General features: G+C 40.1%; 1 protein-coding gene across 1 annotated transcript in view; it reads left to right on the forward strand.

Annotated features, from left to right (window-relative positions):
• Positions 1–22,150, forward strand: part of LOC135216671 (uncharacterized) — a 180,705-nt gene that overhangs the window by 157,950 nt on the left and 605 nt on the right. The window contains exon 7 of the mRNA XM_064252068.1: positions 19,999–22,150. This exon is cut by the window's right edge and continues 605 nt beyond it. Within this exon, the coding sequence (XP_064108138.1) occupies positions 19,999–20,151 (153 nt within the window). The 3' untranslated portion in view covers positions 20,152–22,150. The remainder of the gene's footprint in view (positions 1–19,998) is intronic.

Genomic DNA, 22,150 nt, shown 5'->3' on the forward strand with positions numbered 1-22,150 from the left:
TATCCAAGAATATTCCTTCAGGTGACAGAATTCGATAGTGTGACATCTTCATCCGTTTAGCAGACAAATTTCCATTAGTCGGTCTTGCAGTAATTACATTAAGCATAATGTCAATTACAGTTACATATATACAGAGGTCCCCCCGCGAATGTTTGGAACCCCTATAAAAATGCTAAAAACAGCCTATTTTGTTAGTTAAAACTCAAGAAAAACCACTAAAAATGTTCATACTTGGTTTTTTTAATAGTTTTATCACCAAAAGTGCATTTTATGATGAAATTGATCAAAAAACCATGAATTTGTGGATATTTCTCATAGAAAAATACCGCGAATGCGTGAATTTTCCGTGAATAATGCGGGGAAACGTTCCCGAGAGAAATCCGCGAATGTGTGAGTCCGCGAATCTGGAGAACGCGAATACGGGGGGCCCACTGTATTACCAGTCATGTGATTAAATACAATTGCAACTGAAATTATTATTAAATAGAATAAAGATTTACAATTAAAATTACCTTAAGAAAATGTGTAATTGATTACATTTCATTGAAATTACAAATTGCCTCAAAACACAGCCCCTTTGTAAAAGGGGCGTGGCCTAGGCAGGCAAAGATGCCGACTAGTCAACTCCCTCTGCTCCAGATGCAACCATCTCACTTGGTTTCAGCAAATGTTCTTGTTCCTAGTTAACATAAATGAATATCTACTTATTTTACTAAAATTGAGCGAAGTCATATTGTTCATCTTCGGCTACATTTTGCCTTTAAAATTATATTGCCATGACGATCTCAGAGCAAAAGTAAAGTTATTACATAAGTTTTTTCAGACCTATTCTACATGACATCATTTATAACATACCTACGGTAAGAGTTTACTGTCGTATGCTGATTGACTACAAGAAACGAATGTTGCTATTGGATTTGGTTGTATTAGCAAAAAAAAAGTGGTTCCTCGTTCGGTTGTTCATGGTTGTACACATTTATACAACAAGTATAATGTTGAGACAATACTTCTTTAACTTAGAAGATGGTGTAATGAATGAATGATTGGAATTTTTCTGGCAACCTTAGAAGATGGTGTAAAGATATGGAGGTAAAGAGTTAGACAATAGTAATTTGGCATCTTTAGCTGCCTTCCATCTACTTTACCTCCTTTCATATTCTTTTTCTTCATCTTACTTTCCACCCTCTCCTAACACTTGATTTATAGTACAACTGAGAGGTTTTCCTCCTGTTACACCTGTCAATTCTTTTACTGTCAATTTCCATTTCAGCCCTGAATTACCGCATAGGTCCCAGTGCTTTGCCTTTGGCCTAAAATTCTATATTTAACTCAACTCTCCCGCTGCGAAATGATCCTTTGTCTGGTAGAGTACAAAGCGGTAAAGGTTTCAGTTCTAGTAATAGCAATGCGAGTAAAAGTGACTATTCCTGTTATACATGCGGAAAACCTGGTCATACATCTAAGGTTTGTAAGAATAAAGTGGCATCTAGTGGCTCAGAATTAACTTGTTTCCGATGTCATGGGAAAGGGCATTTAGCGAGAAATTGTGCAGTAGAAAAGAAGGATGTTAAGAAACCAGTGTCTCTAGTTAACCTTTTGTCAAGTAGGGATGATGTGATGAGAGAAACTAGGAAATATTTTGGTGAATTTTTGTCAGAAGGTGTAGTTTCCACTCTTGGAGGAGTAGATTCGAGAAAAGTAGTCTTGCTTCGAGACACAAGAGCTGCTGTCTCACTGATTAGGAGAGAGAGTGTGCCAAACAGAGCAGAAATCAATATGGAAGAAAAAGTCATGTTAGGGAGATTTCCTAACACTTGTGTTCTTTGTCCTTCGTTGAAGTTGAACGTAGAAAGTCAAGTAGTGTCCGGAGAAATGAAACTAGCATTTGTTGACAGTTTACCCATTGATGGCGTTGAGTGAGATTCCAGTGCCTGAAATGGTAGTAACTAGGTCAGGTTTAGATACAGATAGACTACGGTCATAGTTTGTTCGTGGATTCGAACGATTATGAGTTCGTGGATTCGAACGAGTGTGATAGAGGTGGCGAGGTTGATCTTGGCGTGAGTGTGGTTGAGAAACCTGACTCTATCGGTGTTGACAGTGGGAAGGTGTAGCTGTCGAGAGTAACATAGTCAATGTAATGGAATCAAGTAATAGTTACTGTGATGAATTAGGCACTAACCTTTTGAATAAGGATGAGCTAGTCAAGTTTCAGAGAGAGGATGAAACACTAACCCGAATTTTTTAATGTGAACTGGATGATGATCTTGATAGTGTGTGTAAGGAAACGTTTTGTTTAAAAGACAAAGTTTTTGTCGTTATGTTTGTCCCAAGTCAGGTAGTAAAGAGGAAATCACCGAGCAATTAGTGGTTCCTAGGAAGCTTCGTGATCTAGTTTCGAAGTTAGCGCACAATGAGCAAGGACGTTTGGGAGTAAATAAAACTTTCAGGTGTATTAGTATTTGGCCTAAAATGAGAAGTGACATGAAGAGGTATGTTTTAAGCTGTCACGAATGCCAAATTGCCGGAAAACCAAATCAGGTAATTCCCAGAGCTCCATTGTGTAATATTCCTTCAGTAGGCGATGAAGTTATCGATATGGTCAGACCGTTTCCTAGAAGTAAGAGAGGGAGTACATATCTGTTGACAATCATTGATAGACTAACTCGCTATCCAGAGGTGATACCCGTAAGAAGCTGTAACGCAAGGACTGTAGTTAAACAATTGTTAGATTATTTTTCTAAGTTTGGTCTGCCTCGTACTATACATAGTGATAATGGTATGTAGTAATTTTGTATCCAAGTATTTCAAGGATAGAATGAAAGAGTTAAGCATTAAACCCGAAACTTCCACACCTTATCATCCCGAATCACAAGGCATTGTGGAGCGGTTTCACCAAACGTTAAAGAGTTGTTTACGAAAACTGTGTAGTAACTTTGAGTATGACTGGGAAGAAAAGTTACCTTTGGTTTTGTTAGCTTTAAGGTTGGCACCGAACGACACTACAGGATTTAGTCTTTTCGGGCTGGTTTTCAGTCACACCGCTAAGGTCCTTTGGAAATGTTAAAATGTAACTTAATGCTTAAAGAAGGTAGAGAAGACTACATAATTAATTTAGAGTGTTATAAAAACAATTTAAGAGATACTTGGCAACTAGCGAAGGAGAGCGAGAGTGGGAGTCAAGGGGAAACTAAAGGGAAACATGATCTTAGAGCGAAAGAGACAAGTTTCTGTGTGGGAGATAAAGTTTTAGTACTAGTCCAGAAAGAAGGTCCCTCTTCATCTTTTAAGTTTGAAGGTCCTTTTTCAGTTTTAGAGAAGAGGGGAAATCTAAATTATGTGCTCGATAGGAGTAAGCGTAGAGCAAAGCGGATGCATGTGAACTTGCTTCAGAATTATAAAGAACGCCTCGTGCCGTGGCCACCGCCGTTGTTCGTAGTAACGGTGTCACAGAGAGGAGTTAGTTTTGAGAAAAAACTCAAAATCCCTTAAGAATTTCCAAGTTTTCGATCTGAGTTCAGAATGGGTAGCCTAATGACAGTTTTCTATTTTTGGCACGAGTGGGGGAGTGAGTGGAGAAGTGTGCGTATTTAACTGGATTAAAGCTTTATGCAGAATTGTTCCCCTGCTGTTTGATTCTTGTTTCTTTAAAAAAAAATAAAATTAAATCAGTTGATTTCATTTTTTTTTCTTTTGGGGGAACGTATCATGGTAATCGCTCTATAGCGAAGAGTTGTATGTTGGGGGAAAGGAAAATGCATCTTCTTCGAGAAGGTCTGCAGCGAGGAGGCATTCATGCATGTGTTTGAGGCACCTGTTCTCATGATTGTTCGAGAATCTCCCAGCTGTGTTATTAGAACTCTGCACGCACCATCGCATCACTAGAAACGCCGCGTATTATGATGTAATCGTCTAGAGCCTTCTAAAAAGTTCCTGTCGACTCAGGAGTCTGTGATGTTCGCTGGTAGGCTTCGCCCTTTTAAGCCCCCCCCCCTCCCCCACTGTCACACATTATATATATATATATATATTAATATAATATAATATATATTATATAATATATTATATATAATTATATAATTAATATATATATATATAAATATATATATATATATATATATTATAATATAATATAATATATATATATATATATATATATATATATATATATCTATATATATATATATATACGTAGATATATACGTATATAATAAGTATAATTATATACGTATATATATACGGGGGGTATATATATATACGTATATAATAGATATAGGGTATAATAATTATATATAGCTATATATATATACGTTATAGATATATACGTGATATATATACGTATATATATATACCGTATATATATATACTATATATATAACGTTATAAATATATACAATATATATATATACGTATATATATATATAATATATATATACCGTATATATATATCGATATATATATATACGTATATAGATATAGACTATATATAGAGATATAATATAGATATATATAGATGATATTATATAGAGATATGTTAGATATAATATAGAAGATAGATGATTAGATAGATATAATGATACTATATAGATATAGATATAGTATAGATGTATAGATATATAGATTTACTGGTTTGATATATGTAATATGATATTTGATTAAGTATAAGAGATGGACTATAGATAGATATTATAGATAATTTATATATATATATATTATAATATATTTATATATGATTATATATAATATATAATATATATATGTATATAAATTGATATATGTATATAATATATAAATATATATATATAGAATATAGATTATATAGCATATATATATATAAGTATATATATATATATATATATATATATATAAATATATGTATATATGTATATCTATAAATATATATAATATATATATATATATATATATATATATATATATATATATATATATGTATATATATATATATATATACATATATTATATATATATATATTATATATCTATATATATATATATATATATATATGTGTATATATCTATATATATATATATATATTATAATATATATCTATTATATATATAAATATATATATATAATATATATAATTATATAATATATATATATAGTATATATATATATGCCCTGAGGAAGTAGAAGAGATCAGATCATCAGAGAGAGATAAGAGAAAAAGGAAGAAACGAAGGATGAGAGAGGAAGAAGACGAACGAGAGTGTGTGATTGGAAAAGAGTTAAGTCGTCGATAGTAGAGAAGAAGGAAGAGACGAAGGATAAGAGAGGAAGACGCACGAGAGAGTGGGATTGGAATAGAGTCAAGTCGTCCACAGTCGGTGAGAGAGAGACAGTTGAGCAACCCTTCAGAGAAGAAACGTCCTACAAGTGGTTTTGAGAGGTAACCTGCCCTTCGAGTATCAAGAATAGGCATTGCTTTCTGCAGTATGTAGTCAAGAAGACATTTGAAGTTCTAGTTCTCCTTTGTGAAGCTGTTGCTTTGAGCATTGGTTTTCGACAGCTGGAAAACTGGCCAGCAAGTACAGTAGTACCCCGAGATACGAAATTAATCCGTTCCGAGGGGCCCTTCGTATCATGAGGTTTTCGTATCTTGGACCACATTTTACATGTAAAATGGCTAATCTGTTCCAAGCCCTCCAAAAACACCCCAGTAAATTTCATAATAAAGCTAAATTGACCTATAAACAATGAAATACTACAACAATTTGGACCATTCAATACCTAAATTAATAAAAAAGATGCAAAATATATCCTGTAAATAAAGTGTATATTAGTGTACATGGTAACAAGAAATATACTGTACGTACGTAAAATGTGGAAGCTTACCTTTCGAGTGAGGCTACGTACATATGTAACTATCCAAGGAAGATTGCTTCTGCCTACTTTTCACAATGTTCCTGTGTGAGCCTTTTTGGGGGGTGTCTTCTACAAATGATTGCACTTTATGAAAAGCGGCTTTAATTTCTGCCGTTTTTTTTCTTTTGTAAATATGTACGTATGTACACTTTAAAAAATATACATACGTACTACATATTACTTAACTATCCAAGGAAGATTGCTTCTGCCTACTTTTCACAATGTTCCTGGGTGAGCCTTTTCGGGGGGTGTCTTCAACAAATGATTTCACTTTATGAAAAGCGGCTTTAATTTCTGCCATTTTTTTTTTCTCTTTTTGATTTTTAAAACTTTTTTTTTTTTTTTTACTTTTTTTTTTTACTTTACGTAGTTTTTTTTTTTTTTTTTTAGTTTTTTTTAACAGAATTTCAACTTTCTGTTTTCTGGGCTCAGTTCGTGTCGCTGCACGAAATATCCTTTAATCCATTATTTCTAAGGTAAATGAACTAACAAATACCAGAGAATAAACAAAATAAAGAAAAAGGTCAGTATAACTGACTCGCTCACCCTCCAAGAGGGCGTCGGTATGAACACTAGGGCGAGTGAGACCACTACCACGAACCTCTTGCCAATAGAAATCTCCCACAACAAAACCCCCACAAGAGGGGAGCCGACCTACAGAACGGGGCAGCAACTACTACTACTTCAACCCACGCTATGGACTGCCGCGCCTCTGGTGGCCATCCTTTCAGTTAGCACGAACCCGTTCGGACGTAATTTTTTGTCTCTGTGTTTTCGTGCCCCCTTTTAGAGGATTTTGTCTAACAATGGAGCGTTCAGCCATCGCATCAGCTAAGTTAAGTATTCCGAAAGGTTCCTACTTAGTTTTTTCCTGCCTTGAGTCAGTATTTGCCGTTTTTTAGGTATAAATGCTGGCTCTCGGCCGGAAGCATGGCGGCATTGTTCTGCCTCGTGGCGGGTTCGTTCTTGGTCTCCCATACCTAGAACCTTCCCTTTTATTTTACGCTCTATTCCTGTTTATCTATATTATGTTAGGGGATCCAGCCTGCATTGGTTTATGTCATGCATGCATGTCTTTCTTTACCTTGCTTAGGCATTATCTCTTCTATCCAGACCCTAGCCATAGCTCTTAGTATCGGCCCCGGCTAGCTTTGAGTGGTAGACTTTCTCTCGGGTTAGTCGTACACTCCTGGATTTTTTCTCCTACTGTTTTATTTCCCTACTTTCATTTTAAATTAAGTATTTTGTGAATTTATTTGATTTTGGGTTAGCCTAGGGCGTCTGGTACGTTATCGTAACCTAGGTTTATTATATTATGGTCCCCATTAGTTTTGTTGCTTCCTTTTATCAGTTTTGTTGCATCTACGATGGCATCTCGCTGATCAGTTTGGTTGCATTACCCTACGCTATGGATTTCGTTGTTTTATCGAGTTACCGTTTCGTGGTCACCATGTGATCGCGATACAGCCAGACGCCCGTCCAGTCACCCTGCCCTCCTCCCGCTCTCCCATAGAGCTGGGGGGAGGGAGGTCCGTCCTCGCTCGTTCCACCCGGGCCTGTCTCCCTCTCTCCCTACACGGAGGGAGTAGGGGAGGCTGGACAGACACGGGACTGGACTCGACCGTTTCTCTCTGCTTCATGGTGCTTTGTTGTGACGAGGTAGGGGGATTGGCCTTCCCTCTCCTTTGTTGCTCCGTTGCCCCGATGTTTGCTCGAGTTCTGTTTCGCCCTCTCGCCCCTTCCCGGATTGTCGGTGCTCTATTTTCTTACCGGAGCTCCGTCGATCACGAGGGAGGGAGCTGGTTCCCCGCTTGCGGGCGGACCTCAGGCGTGCAGTTGGTCTTATTTACCTAACCATCCCGTCTCGTCGGTACAACGGGAGACGGACACCTCCACGATTCGGAATCATTTCCGGAATTTAGTGCTAATATGCTTAAGTTTATCATAAGTTTATTTTAAGCTATCATAAGTTTAATTTAAGCTAGCTTAAGCCGGGTTCCTCCCTTACCTTTGTTTTAAACACCGGAGTTATAGCCTATTCAGGCGGTAGGGGAGGGGTTATGCCCAAAAATTTTCCACTCTCCGGCATGCATCGGAGTTCTAATTTAGCCTGTAAGTGATGTCTTTTATGGTACTCATGTATCCTTCCACTTACAGACACCAACTGTGAGCATCCGGGATGCAACGCCATGCTCCAGGACCCCTGCGGGCATGAAGTCTGTAGGTCCCACGCTCCGTGCGCGACTCCGCATGGGAATCTGCAGGTCTGGTACCACGAGACCTGTACAATTTGTTATGATCTCGTGGGTCAGTTCTTAGACGGGGTAAGTATTTCCAACTGTATACATGAATTGTAAAGACTGTCTAGATCTTAAGTTTAATTTTAGTAATTCCTTTTAAGCTTAAGCTCTTTATATGTTGTGAATTACATCCCCAAATTTTATAGGTTTAAGCCTAGTTTTAGTTTAAGGTTGAATTTCAATTTTAAACTTAAAACTAATAAACGCCCTCTCTTCCAGGCTGCTGCGGTTAGAGAGACCGCCCTTGCAACCCTGAGGGCTTGGGTCGGCGGATTTGGAAAGAACGCCGCCAAGGGACAGCCCTACATCCTTGAGAAGAGGATGGCTGTCCTGCTGTTCCCCGGCGGCAAGTCGACAGGGTACGTCGACCCGGCAGAAGCAGCCCCGACTATGGCGGCAATCCAGCAACAGATCGCCGCGTCAATGAAGGAACCAGGCCACGATATCTCATCGGAAGTCGCGACACTGGATTTAAATGTTGAACCAATGGTAGGTGTTGACGACCTGTTGGTCGAGGTAGGTACGTTGGACGCCCAAGGGCTTCCCTTGGGCGCCACTGGATCTTCTTCTCATGCTACTTCTCCAGCTTCTTTCCAGGGCTTTACAGGAGCTGAGCTCCTTTATGCTTCACCCAGTGCTTCGGTTAAACCCAAAGTCAAGGGCCAAAGGGTACAGAAAACCCTTAAGAAGACGTCGTCGTCGTCCAAAAAGACTTCGTCGGCGTCATCATCTCGTAAGTCTCCGGCTACAAACCTCGGAGCAGAGAAGTCTAGAGCTTCTGCTTCAAGCTCGAAGTCCTCAAAGAGCAGGTCTTCCAAGGAGAGGCCCCGTACTCCGGCGGAGCCAGCGGTCTCTCCTCTTCCCTTGGTGCCTATGCCGAGTTATCCCTCCACCTCCGCATCAGCTCCGGCTTTGGATCCCAACGCTGGATTGATGCAACAGATGGGAGACTTGGTCGGCTCATTGAGGAACAGCATGGAGCAGATGTTCTCCCGGTTGTCTGAAAGGATTACATCCCAGGACAACATAATTGCCGGACTTAACCAGGCCCCTCTGGCTACTCCTCCAGCATTCGGTGCTGGATTGCTACAGCTCCCTCCTCACGACTCTCTGCCTCCGTTCTCAATGAACAACCCCTGGAGAGTGGCGTCATACGCCCCTTTCCAGGACGGCCTTATCTCTATCCCGGAATGCGGCACTCGAAGGATTGAGGACTTCGAGTTCTATCCGGAGGGCCTCCAACCGCCGTTCATTGGCTACGCCAGACTTACAGACGCAGCCATGACTAGAGAGGATAAGGTTCCGAAGGAGACAGTCCTCTACTCCCGTGACCAGGCTCAAAGAGAGTGGCTCAGGTGTTTGGAGGAAATGGATTGTTCAAACACTAGAATCCAAGTCTTTAAGAGTCCCTTCACCATTTTTACGATGGATGAAGGAACTCCTCTTCCCTTCTTGACCAAGATAGCTACAGTCACCATTCCGGCTGCCCTGAAGGGAGAATCTTTACCACAATTAAGGGAAGCAAACCCCACATCTCCTTTGCTCCCTTCACTTGGAGATTTGTGGGAAGATCTACCTAACACCTTCTCAGCAGGCAAGCTCAAGCCAGACTGCGCCATGGACCAGTTCGGCGAGAAGCTACCTAGACTTCCTGACAGCCTCATTCAAGCTGAGTTTGAGGCCAAGTCTAGGCTTGCCAGGTCCATGAATACCATGGCAATGACGGAGGTAGCGGCTCTTTCCTATGCTTCAGAGCCGCTCTTCAAGCTCCTGACCAAGTCCCAGACGCACACGGTCCAGTCTGACCTGTTTGAGTTTGCAACGGCTATGGTTAATTGCCGGAAACATGTCCTCCAGGAAGCAACTATTCGGCATGAGCCAAATAAGCTGCTTTCCTCCAACATCTGGGGGGCAGACCTCTTTCCTGAGTCAATGGTCAAGGAGGTCCAGGCTGAAGCAACAAGGCTCAACCAGAGCCTCAAGGATCGTTGGGGTCTCACAGCTAAGAGACGCCAAGATCAACCTACAAGAGGTAAGACGCAAAAGAAACTCGAACGTTACTAGCCTTATCAAAAGAAGCAGCAACGTTTCACCCAGGCTGTTTCGGCTGTGCCAATTGTACAACCAGCCCAACCTTCTACCTCCAAAGCTCAATCACAACCCATTTATGTGATTTCCCCTCAGCCTCAGCCTTCCACCTCCTACGCTGTCTCCCCAGCCTTTAACCAAGTGTTCGAGGGCCAAGCCTTTCAGCACTATGACCGGTTCGGCAGGGGAGGTAGAGCTAGGGGATCCTTTCGTCAGAGAGGATCAGGAAGGTCTCTCAACAGGGGAAAACACTTCCGTGGAGGCTGCGAAGGTCACTTGACCCAGCAACAGTGAGAGCTCGAAGGTAGGAGGGAGGCTGTTTCTCTTCCGGCATCGGTGGGGATTCAGCAAATGGGCACAGAGCCTTGTGTCAAAGGGCCTGGGTTGGAGTTGGATTGCGGATCCTCCTCCATCCAGACCATTCCTTCAACTTCCATCAAAAGAAATGACGGAGTATGCGGAGGAGCTCCTTCAGAAAGGAGCAATAGCGAGAGTCAACAGATTAAAATTTCAGGGTCGCTTGTTCAGCGTGCCAAAGAAAGGCTCACTAAAAAGAAGGGTAATCTTAGACTTGTCCCGCTTAAACTTGGCCATTCGCTGCGACAAGTTCAAAATGCTGACTATCTCGCAGGTGCGGACCTTACTTCCCCGTGGGGCCGTCACCACCTCTATCGATCTTACAGACGCATACTATCATATCCCTATTGCAAGACACTTTCGCCCTTACCTGGGCTTCAAGCTGGGAGATCAGGCATTCTCCTTCAAGGTAGTTCCCTTCGGTCTGAACGTGGCACCCAGGGTGTTCACGAAGTTGGTGGAAGTAGTCGTCCAACAACTGAGGTCTCAAGGGATAATGGTAGTAGCGTATCTCGACGATTGGTTGATTTGGGCTCCAACAGTCGAGGAATGTCACAAAGCCACACTGAAAGTGATCCAGTTCCTGGAGTATCTGGGGTTCCAGATAAACAGAACAAAGTCAAGACTCACTCCGGAGTCCAACTTTCAATGGCTGGGCATTCAATGGAATCTATCCTCCCATACTCTGTCGATTCCATCAGCCAAGAGAAAAGAAATAGCGAAGTCAGTGAAACAATTTCTAAAGTACAAATATGCTTCAAGGAGAAACCAGGAAAGAATCCTGGGTTCCCTCCAATTTGCCTCAGTGACAAACATCTTGATGAAAGCCAAACTGAAAGACCTAACCAGGATCTGGCGCTCACGAGCAAATGTTAGATCCAGGGACAAGTTGTCATCAATCCCACAGATTCTACGGAATCGTCTGCGCCCTTGGACAAAGTTGAAGAACCTGTCCATATCAGTACCCCTTCAGTTTCCTCCTCCGGGAATTACCATCCACACAGACGCTTCACTAAGCGGCTGGGGAGGATATTCTCAGTTCAAGAAGGTTCAAGGAACTTGGTCACCTCAGTTCCGCCAGCTTCACATAAACGTATTGGAAGCGATGGCAGTGTTCTTGACTCTGAAGAGGTTACGTCCACCAAAGAACTCTCACATAAAGTTAGTTCTGGACAGCGCAGTGGTAGTTCATTGCATAAACAGGGGAGGCTCCAAGTCAAGACATCTGAATCATGTCATGGTAGCCATCTTCTCCCTGGCGGACAAGTTCAGTTGGCACCTCTCCTCCACCCATATAGCTGGAGTGAGAAACGTCATAGCAGATGCCCTATCCCGTTCAGTTCCTCTGGAGTCGGAATGGTCACTGGACAACAGTTCGTTCCAATGGATTCTCCGGAGGGTTCCAGGCCTGCAAGTAGATCTGTTTGCATCTCAAGCGAACCACAAACTTCCATGTTATGTGGCCCCCAACCTGGACCCTCTGGCTTATGCCACGGACACCCTGTCCATAGATTGGAACAACTGGGAGAAGATTTATGTCTTTCCTCCAGTGAATCTTCTCCTGAAAGTACTGAACAAACTCAGGACGTTCAAGGGTCAAGTAGCTCTAGTAGCCCCAGACTGGCCGAAGAGCAACTGGTACCCTTTGATTCTGGAACTGGGTCTTCGTCCTTTTCGAATTCCCAATCCCAGGCTCTCCCAGTCAGTACAAACGAAGACTGTGTTCGCTTCCTCAGGAATTCTCAAAACCCTAACTTTATGGACTTCATGAAGTTTGCGGCTAAAAGAGATGCAGATATCGATCCACGAAATATTCTTTTCCTGGAATCTGATAAAAGAGATTCAACTTTAAGGCAGTATGATGCTGCAGTCAAAAAGTTGGCATCCTTCCTGAGAGAATCAGACATTAAAGCTGGCTTCAGATACAGATAATACGACATGTTCATTTATAATGCTCTTAAGAAAAACTATTTTTATTAAGCTTGGCTTCAGGAGCTAGAATTTCAGAACTGTCGGCGTTATCCAGAGATGCGAATCATATAGAATTTCTTCCCTCAGGAGAAGTTCTACTTTCTCCGGATCGCAGCTTTTTAGCAAAAAATGAGGATCCTTTGTTGAGGTGGAAACCGTGGAAGGTTATACCCCTTCCTCAAGATGTTTCTCTTTGTCCAGTAACGACCTTACAAGCCTTTCTGTCCAGGACATCCTCATCCTCTTCGGGTCCTCTCTTTAGAAGGGAAAAAGGTGGTACTTTATCAATTAAAGGTATAAGGCAACAGATCCTATACTTTATTAAACAAGCCAACCCTGAATCCTTCCCTAAAGTTCATGATGTCAGGGCAGTTGCCACTTCAATTAACTATTTCCAACACATGAATTTTGATGATTTGAAAAAGTATACTGGATGGAAATCGCCGACAGTATTTAAGCGTCACTACTTAAAGTCCTTGGGAATCTCTGAAATTTTCAGCAGTTGCGGCGGGTAACATAGTTTCCCCCAACTCTGCTTAATATTAAGTTGAAGATCCAGATCTCCTTTCTACCTATCTCAGCCAACAGTTTGTCTATACCTACCATGTTCATCTACGTCTACCTTGAGTCTTAGCTGCTCTTGTGATGGTCTAGTGGGTGTCCCTTATTTTTTTGCTAGGGTCACCCACAATTGATTGTATATATTGATCTTTATGATGTGGTCCCCTTATTTTTATGCTAGGGTGACACATCTCCATTTACAATGGTTATGGATTTGTCTATTAAGATCTATAAATTTATTTAACATATTTTATTGTAAGTTTGTTCATAATTATACTATTTAATTATAATTGCTTTAATTATTGTTGTCTATGATAATCATACACATGTGTTAAGTTCAACATATATATTCCATGTAAGCCCTTGTACATATATGTTAACTCTAAGCTAATCTTAAGTATTATTTCTTTCCAAATTGTATGAACAATTGTGTATGTGTATATATTTTCTTGCAATTATAATATTTTATTTTATTTTAAGTTTTATTGAGACCTTTTTTATTTTCAATCTTGTGCTAATTCTCTGGTACGATTTCGCGCAGCGACACGAACTGAGCCCAGAAAAGGGATTTTGATGTAAGGAAAAATCTATTTCTGGGCGATTGGTTCGTGTCGCCCAGCGAAATCCCATCCCTGCCCAACCCTGCGCTCAAGATTGACTGCTAACTTCCGGATGGCCACCAGAGGCGCGGCAGTCCATAGCGTGGGTCGGAGTAGTAGTAGTTGCTGCCCCGTTCTGTAGGTCGGCTCCCCTCTTGTGGGGGTTTTGTTGTGGGAGATTTCTATTGGCAAGAGGTTCGTAGTAGTGGTCTCACTCGCCCTAGTGTTCATACCGACGCCCTCTTGGAGGGTGAGCGAGTCAGTTATACTGACCTTTTTCTTTATTTTGTTTATTCTCTGGTATTTGTTAGTTCATTTACCTTAGAAATAATGGATTAAAGGATATTTTGCTGGGCGCCTTTTTTATCACTTGGTTCTTTTTTTGTACCTCATGACTCTGTTGGCCCTGGTGTCCATCAAAACCCTGTTCAACTAAATGCTCTCTCTGCAACTGATTTGGGTACTGAATGTTCGGCTGCTGACCTTCAACATAAACTGAAGTGCCTTGATTATACGTACTAGTGGTATGCATGTTGTAAATGATTGGTCTACACCCTCTGTTCAGCAGGGAGTGGAGATTCTACCAACCTTGCAAAGTTTCCAGTTATCCCATGAGAGAGACCTTGATCACTTATCCCATGTGAGAGATCTTGGTCACTTTTTTTTAAAAATACGTACATATTGATGATCCCCAAAACGAATACCACGTGTGTACTATAACAATGCTGGTACCGAGTGGCCGAGCCATGCCACCACGTGTACATAGTAGATGCATGATGGGAGGGACGCTGGGCAATAGGAGAGAAGGATTTCATGGCCGCGACTAGCATCAGGAACCAATGGGAGAGCAGGAGGATGGTGGCGAGTCTACTAGTACTAAGATGGCGGCGCGATTTTCAAAATTGTTATCCGTGCGAATCTCGGACTTTCAGAAACCTTTCGTATCTTGAAAACTTTTTGTATGTAGAGCCGTTAAATTTTTCTTATTGGCTTTCGTATCTTGAGTTTTTCGTAAGTTGAGCCTTTCGTATCTCGAGGTACCACTGTATTTCATTACGGCACCATTTCCCCAGTTCACATACTGTAAGATTTTATTTTTTATGTAAATCGGAGAAACCATTCTGTATTTATCTTTGTTAGTAAGCTTGTAAATAAACTTTTATTCTGTTTGAGTTTCTTTCTATATTCGTATCCCCAGTTTCAACTGTTGGTGTTGAATTCTTTTTTGTTTATTATAATTAAGAACCTGTAGCGGACCTCAGTGTCCGTAACAGTTGGCTCAGTTATGGTGGGATCATGTATGTCAGATGTTAGTATCGAGCACCTCTAGTAAGTTCAGGGTTATTGGGTGCTGCTCTTGTGGGTGTTCAGCCTTCTCCTTTTCCTGTTCTGGTGCGTTGAACAGGACTGACAGATGATACCCTTTGAAGAGAGAATCCAGTACTAGTTGTTGGTTTTTGTTTCTGCAGCAAAGGAAAGCGAGTATAAACGGATGGTGGACTTTGTCCATTCTCTTTTTCCGCAGTCCAGGCTCCGGAGGAACCTACACGGTTAATTCAAGCAATGTTTGATACATTGTATTCAACTAAACCAGCAGTCTCTCAAACATTATGTAAGCTGATCTGGTCTCGGCCGAGTCCAGCAACTTTTGTGGAAGACGACTCTAGGCTTGCATGACTTAGGGTTTCGGTAAGCTGGATTCAACCTTGCTTCCTGATCGGAAGTGGTCTGTATGCGGCAGCGGGTAACCCTTCTGCCGGTGTCTTGAGTTCCACTCTAGGAATCTGTTGAGGCTCTTCTTTCTTGGCTTCCTTCGATGATTTGTGTGGTAGGGTTTACATATTGTGAGGCTTGTATTTGGAAGACACCTTTCGCAGCCAGTCGGAGGCCTTGTCCCACTCTATGTGGATGTTGTCTGAGTTAGAGTTTTCTCAAACATGGTTGGTATACTCCTTCCGTTCCTGGACTGTTTGACAACCTCATCACTTCGGTTTCTATGGGGTTGGCATACCAGACTAACATTTCGGCTGGCTGTAAAGAAAGGAGAGACTTCATCTTAAATGGACATTCATAATAAGGCTCTGTTGAGGGTGCCTCTTGCGCTCAGCAACAGTCTTTTAGAGAGCAAGATGCCTCCTCGATGGTCAATTTTGTGTCATCATCATCCTAAGTAGAGTCGCAGCAGCATCGTTGGATGATTGTATAGCAGGTGACAGATTTCAGATGCTGCTGTGTCCAGTTCGAGCTCTCAGAGTTTATTTGTCACTTACTGAAGAACTTTTACCTTGTCCGAGAATCTTATTTGGTTCCCCTAGGTGTCCATCTCATTCCATTTCCAAAAATGCAATTAGTTTCTTCTTGTGATGGGTTATTAGTCAAGTGTTGGTTGATTCTTCATTGCTTTTGGAGCCTTCGAGTTGTTCTTCATGTCCGAGCATGCAAAGTATTGTGGATGGCTCCCCTTCAGCTTTCTGGAGGGAATTTTCGGTGTCAGCGATCGTGGAGGCGGTTACTGGAGAGTCGGTGTGGGTTTTCACAATGCTCTACCTTAGGAATTTTGAGTTTCTTCAGAGAACAGTTACTCGTCCTGTTGTTGCAGCCAACTTGATTTTATAATTACCTTAGTTTTGTTAGGATGTTTGAAGTTTATGTAGTCATTGGTAGTTTAAATGAACTTGATAGTTTCTGTAGGTCAAGCTTAGACTGATGAATTGTTTTTAGATCAAGGTTAGGCAGATCCCGATGGTCATGTCGGAATAACTTTAACTTCTTCAACATGGTCATCTGCGTCAGTGAGCAGTAGAAAACTCAAAGTTCCTGCACACTCCACATAGGAGGTTCTTCAGACTCAGGCAGTACCTTAGACTCAACACTGACGTTAAGGGGGCCGGCTGGAACCCCCATATATGGTGGTATAGGGAGAAAAATGCAAAGTCATGAAAAAATTCATGGAGCTTCATATGGCAATTGAGAATACGTATACGAAATATTTCGTCAAAATTCCTCTTACTTTCGTAGTTACAGGGTAATTAGTAAACATAACTCAATAAGCCTAAAACATTCATCCGTACAAGAAAATGCAATATTTCTTCTGTTATCGTAAATTTTGATAATTATTGTCAAAGAAATCGTGAGAAATGGCATCTGTAGAGATTCTGTGGGTCGCAGAGGGAAGTATCAAGTTCAACCATGATCAGAAGGAGCACAGATGTCAAGTAGACTACACGTTCGAGTTTCACCTCTGACATTCGCTTGCTTTTTACATATGCTTATCTATGTTTCGGCAAGAATTTCATCATGCCAATGAGGAAAAGACAAGGAAAACATCTCGCTGACATAAAGATGAAGAAAATTTGCTCTAATATGATTACAGAATATATCATAATATATGCGATATTAGCGTAATTAGTGAAGAGAGAGAGGGAGGGTTGCGTAGTAAGTAAACGCGCCCGTCTTGCCTGAAGCACACGTCACACTGTCCCCAAGGCTACGATCTTTGAGCAAAGGGATCTTAATTTATGATAAATAACATAGTTTTGGTTTATTAATACCCAAAAAAGAATATGAAATTCATAATAATCATGATTTATTAACATTGTCTTTGTAAAAAGAGAGTACAACTTCGAATTTCACCTCTTGACATTCTCTTGCATTTACATTTGTTTATTTTTGTTTCGGCAAGAATTTCATCATGCCAAAACGGAAAATACTAGGAAAACATCTAGGTAACATACAGAAGAAGAAAATTTGCTGTAATAAGCCGAGTTAGTGAAGGAGAGAGAGAGAGTTGCGTAGGAAGGAGTGCCCCGTCTTGCCTGACGCAGTGCCCCAAGCTACGATATATGAGCAAAGGGATCATCATTTATGATTAAATTATGATAAATAAAATAGTTTTGGTTTATTAATACACAAAAAAGAAATATACATTCATAATAATCATTATTTATTAACATTGTTGTTATAAAAATACGAAGAAAAACTTTGAACGCCCGTATCTCAAAACTATAGTTATTGACCTTCAAAATCTATCTTCTCACTTAGTTTTAAAGCTATAACATTGGAATTTGGTATATAACTCAGAAAGACGTTATAGAACAATCAAATGAAGCCCTTTTTTCCAATTTTTGTTTCGTCTGTTTTTTATAAATTTTTTCTCCTGATTTATAGGGTTTATTTTTTTACCATAATGAAAAATTCCTATCTAGCAAAAAAATGACTTTTAGAAAAAAAAACTCCTCATTTGATTGGAGGTCTACATCAGGTCTATATATGGTAGTAATCCCCTGTCTTAATATTAAATATCAAGGGAGGAGATAGAATTTGAAAAATGGTTATTTTCGGGATAAATCGCCCTGGCGTCACAAAACCGAAGGTCAGAGGCGAAAATCATATGCGGTTTGGAGATGTCCCAAGTCACCTTATTAAGTGGTGTGAATATCAAAGTCCTGTCCTTAAAGAATGGCATTAGCCGGCCGGCCCCCTTAAAGTACTTCCTCTGCAAGCATCCTCACCTACAGAGTTGGTCAACTAGGTGAGTAAATTTTACTTTTACCTCCATGAATAAGAAGTATAGATTACCACATGGGAGGCACTGACTCAGATGGTACCTTATTCTCAACATGACGTTGGGGTACTTTCTTTTCAAGCTTCCTCACTTACCGAGTTAGATAACTAAGTGAGGATACATTTTTACATGGTAGGTTGATAATGAGTTATCTACGTATGCTCTGTGGACAGGTCGGGCGGAATTAGATTGATCCCACCTCCATTAAATGTTGTTAATCCGGCTAATTCAGGTGTTCAGGGAGTGTATTGCAATATGAAGTTTTCATAATAAAACTAATATTGTACTACTTACCTGAACACCTGAATGATTCCCACCTTCCTCCCCACTTCAATTTGATAGTGAATGATTCACCTGAAGATGCAGGCTCTGGTGGCCAGTATTTGCAGCAGCCAACGGTAACACAGGGGATATAGTTCAGGCTGGTCAGTGACCAGGGCTAATTCAAGAGTTCAGGTAAGTATTACAATATTAGGTTTATTATGAAAACTTCATTCTCCACAGTTTCTGTCAGTAGATATCTACTCCCAAATAGCTTCTGCTGAGAAAGTATCCAACTTCTGACCAAGCCTCTTGCACGTTGGGTGACGGGGAGAAAGTCATTCTACCTTGACACACTCAGCAAACTGTAAAAGAAAGAAAAAAAACATGAACTTAATTACCCATCAACTGTTATATAAAAAAAATCACAGCAAAAGTGAAACAAACATTTAAATTATACAAAACCCACAGTTTAGCCGACCACAGTGTGACAAAAACTCAGAACCAGTCTCTCCCTGAATACAACTTTGAGAACTTTGAGCGCTTCAGAATTTTATTGATGAGACTTAAGTAATTGGGATCAAGATAATATACTCTGTGCGTGATGAGAACCGTGTATTATTAAATGAATCTTCTGTACTGCAGACAGCTTGTGGTAATGTTCATACTTGTCTGGCCCAGTGGAAGAGGGTTACATAACAGAGTAACCTGTCTGAAGGCTATGGGTTAAAGCTGCGACTCCTTGTCCATTACTTTAACTTGGCTGACCAAAGAACTAATTATCAGGGAATCTATAGTATTAAGTTTTTACCTGCCATGCTATATCTCCTATACGAAACTAAGAGACAGGATCCCCTCAACTCTTCCTAGACTGTTTGGTAGTTTACAGTAGTTAGCTCTCCCTGGAAAACTGGCATTTTTTATTTGCGTGCATTGTCTCTTCAGTCATTTGCATTCAACATGCACTGACAGTTGAGGCAAGCAGAAGTTTCAACTTCAGTTTTTTTAGACAAAACCTCCTGTACAAATAATTAATTTTTGTATGAGATGAAAATTTTTATATTTCCGAGCTTGTATACTTCTGATACTTCTGAGAAAAATTCTGCAAATCTTGAAGTAAATTGCATATTTTGGTGATATAAAGACGTCAGCCTAACCAACCATGCATTTGTCCCTGTGCCTAAAGGAAGAAGTAAGGTTTTAGCTAGGTTAGTAGCTGAGACTCATCCTTTCCCACTTACCTTGTGCACTGTAACTACCTTGTTAATAAGTTTCAACAACTTAACCAGATTTTGCTGGAATGCTCCCATATAAGAGGCTTTTGTGTCAAAGAAAAATTTAGTGTACTTTTAGAGAAACTACCGTTTTATGCAGAATAATTCTAATACAGTATATTCGTCTTTTTTACAGGTTCCATTGACTCTAAAAAGTGTCCACAGACTTGTAGAGTCTTGTCCAAATCTTGAGTACCTTGGTGTGTCTTCTTGGGATGTAGCTGAAGAAGAATTTTTTCAAATTCGTGATCATATCAAAAAGAACAATTATAATCTTACCATCTTGTAGCATTGTTCAACATGAAGAGCATATCGATGAATGGATGTGCATAAAGTATTGTTATGTTCATTATTAAGATATCTGCCTTTTGATGTGTACAGCAGTAAGTAGAGAGTGATAATTTCTGTTATATGTACAGCATTAGAAAGCTGCTGTTGAATTTTAATGTACAACAATTAAGTGTCTAGAATATGGTCTATTTCTTATGAATATTTTTTAATTGCATGGACTTTACATTGTGAGCATTGAAGGCTGTTTGGGTGCCCTGTATATTGGGTTTGATACTATTTTAAGAAGAGTAGAATATAACACACAAGAAAGCAAATTTGTTCCTGCACATGTACAAGCCCTCAGTCTTTACATATGAGATTTACTGTCAGTGCGAACTGGAGGTAAGCATTTAACTTAAAACAAGGTGGATATATTGGTAGTTGGCTATCAGCAGAAGGTAAGGAAACCCTCCCGTCCAGATGCCACGCAACCATTTACTTATTGTATGCTGGAAGTAAACCCTCTTTTAAACATGTTTTATTAAAAGTGATTGCTGCCTCAGCTACATTAATTTTATACAGGTTCTTCTCTATTTTTCTAATTATTGCTTTCTCATTGTTGCTTAAACTGGTGAGCAACGCACCGAAGGTTGACATATCTCAATTAGGTAGAACGATTGGATTTTATTGGTAAAAATTTCAGTTGGGGTAGTCAAATTTTCGGGTGTATCCCGTAGAGTTTATTACAGATAGAATTGATGTTAAATTCTATTTCTTTTCTATTCTTTCTATTCTTTCCGGACGTTTTGTCTGAGTAAACCCCAGACATCCTCTTGGACGGAGGTGGGTGAAGGACTGAAGTGAGAAGGTCAGTCCAGCTGAGACAGACTCATCTCTTCTGCTGCCTGCCATTTGGCTTAATTCTTTATTATTCTTTTCATTTTTTATGATAATTTTTGTTCTGAGATATAGTGCCCATATATTGAAATAATGCAACAAATTCTTTTCCATTCCTAATTTTTGTTTTGTTTTTGCTCTTTTCTTGCTGCTTAGTTATTCCTATTCATTTATACTACTTAGCTGTTTCCAACTAGTTTTAGCCTATCTACCTTTCTGTTTATTCCCTCTCTATTTTGGTTTTGCCAATTTAATGTAACACAAATCCAGATTGTTCTTAGCCTTTGTGTTTGTTCTGTTATATCTTTTTTTTTTTTTACTATGCATCCAAGGAGAGAGGCCTGTCTCTCACCACCAACTATTCTATTTTTAGTCTTCTCAACCTCATCATTTTTCTGTTTGTTATGAAATTCTTTTACCTGTGAATAGGTAGAGATTTTGTAAGTGCAACTTACCAAGTAATTACATAGCTTTGGTTCCATAACCTACGGAAGCTCAAAATTAAAATTCACGCTGTGGCACTTCTTTCGTGTGCGTATGTAGGTGAATAGGACCTGCCCACTATCCGGGACTTTGGGAAACAAACTATCAAAGAGCTTCATTCGTTTCCTGCCAGCTTCCAGTCAATATCAGTAGTTTTCTGCAGCGACTTCATTGGGGTTTTTGGATGTTTTGTTGGTCGATACTTGGTGAAGTATTTGAGATTTGTTGTGGCTTTCTTTCATTAGCCAATTATCCTGTTGGATAGTTTAGTAACTATTTCATTTCAAGATGCCAGATACTAGTTCATCTAGCATTCACTTTTATTCAGCAGGCTGTAAGACTAGACTGACTAAATTGACTTATGACTCAGACACAATGTAGGGGACAAGAGTGCAGTAGAGACAATACTTGTCGTGAGTGTCAAGATTGGAAAGACAAAAGATGGAAGACTTTAAAATCTCACCTTTAATGACTTGATGGGGACAGGAAAAGGAAGGCAGCCCTTAGGACTGAGAATAGGGCCATGTTACGGCCTCTGAGAGAGAGGTCCGCTTCAGGTTCGATATGAAATAAATAAAAGAAAAATATTTCAACACCAACAGTTGAAACTGGGGATACGAATATAGAAAGAAACACTA

Source organism: Macrobrachium nipponense, chromosome 19 (assembly GCF_015104395.2).
Source record: "Macrobrachium nipponense isolate FS-2020 chromosome 19, ASM1510439v2, whole genome shotgun sequence".
NCBI classification, from domain to species: domain Eukaryota; kingdom Metazoa; phylum Arthropoda; class Malacostraca; order Decapoda; family Palaemonidae; genus Macrobrachium; species Macrobrachium nipponense.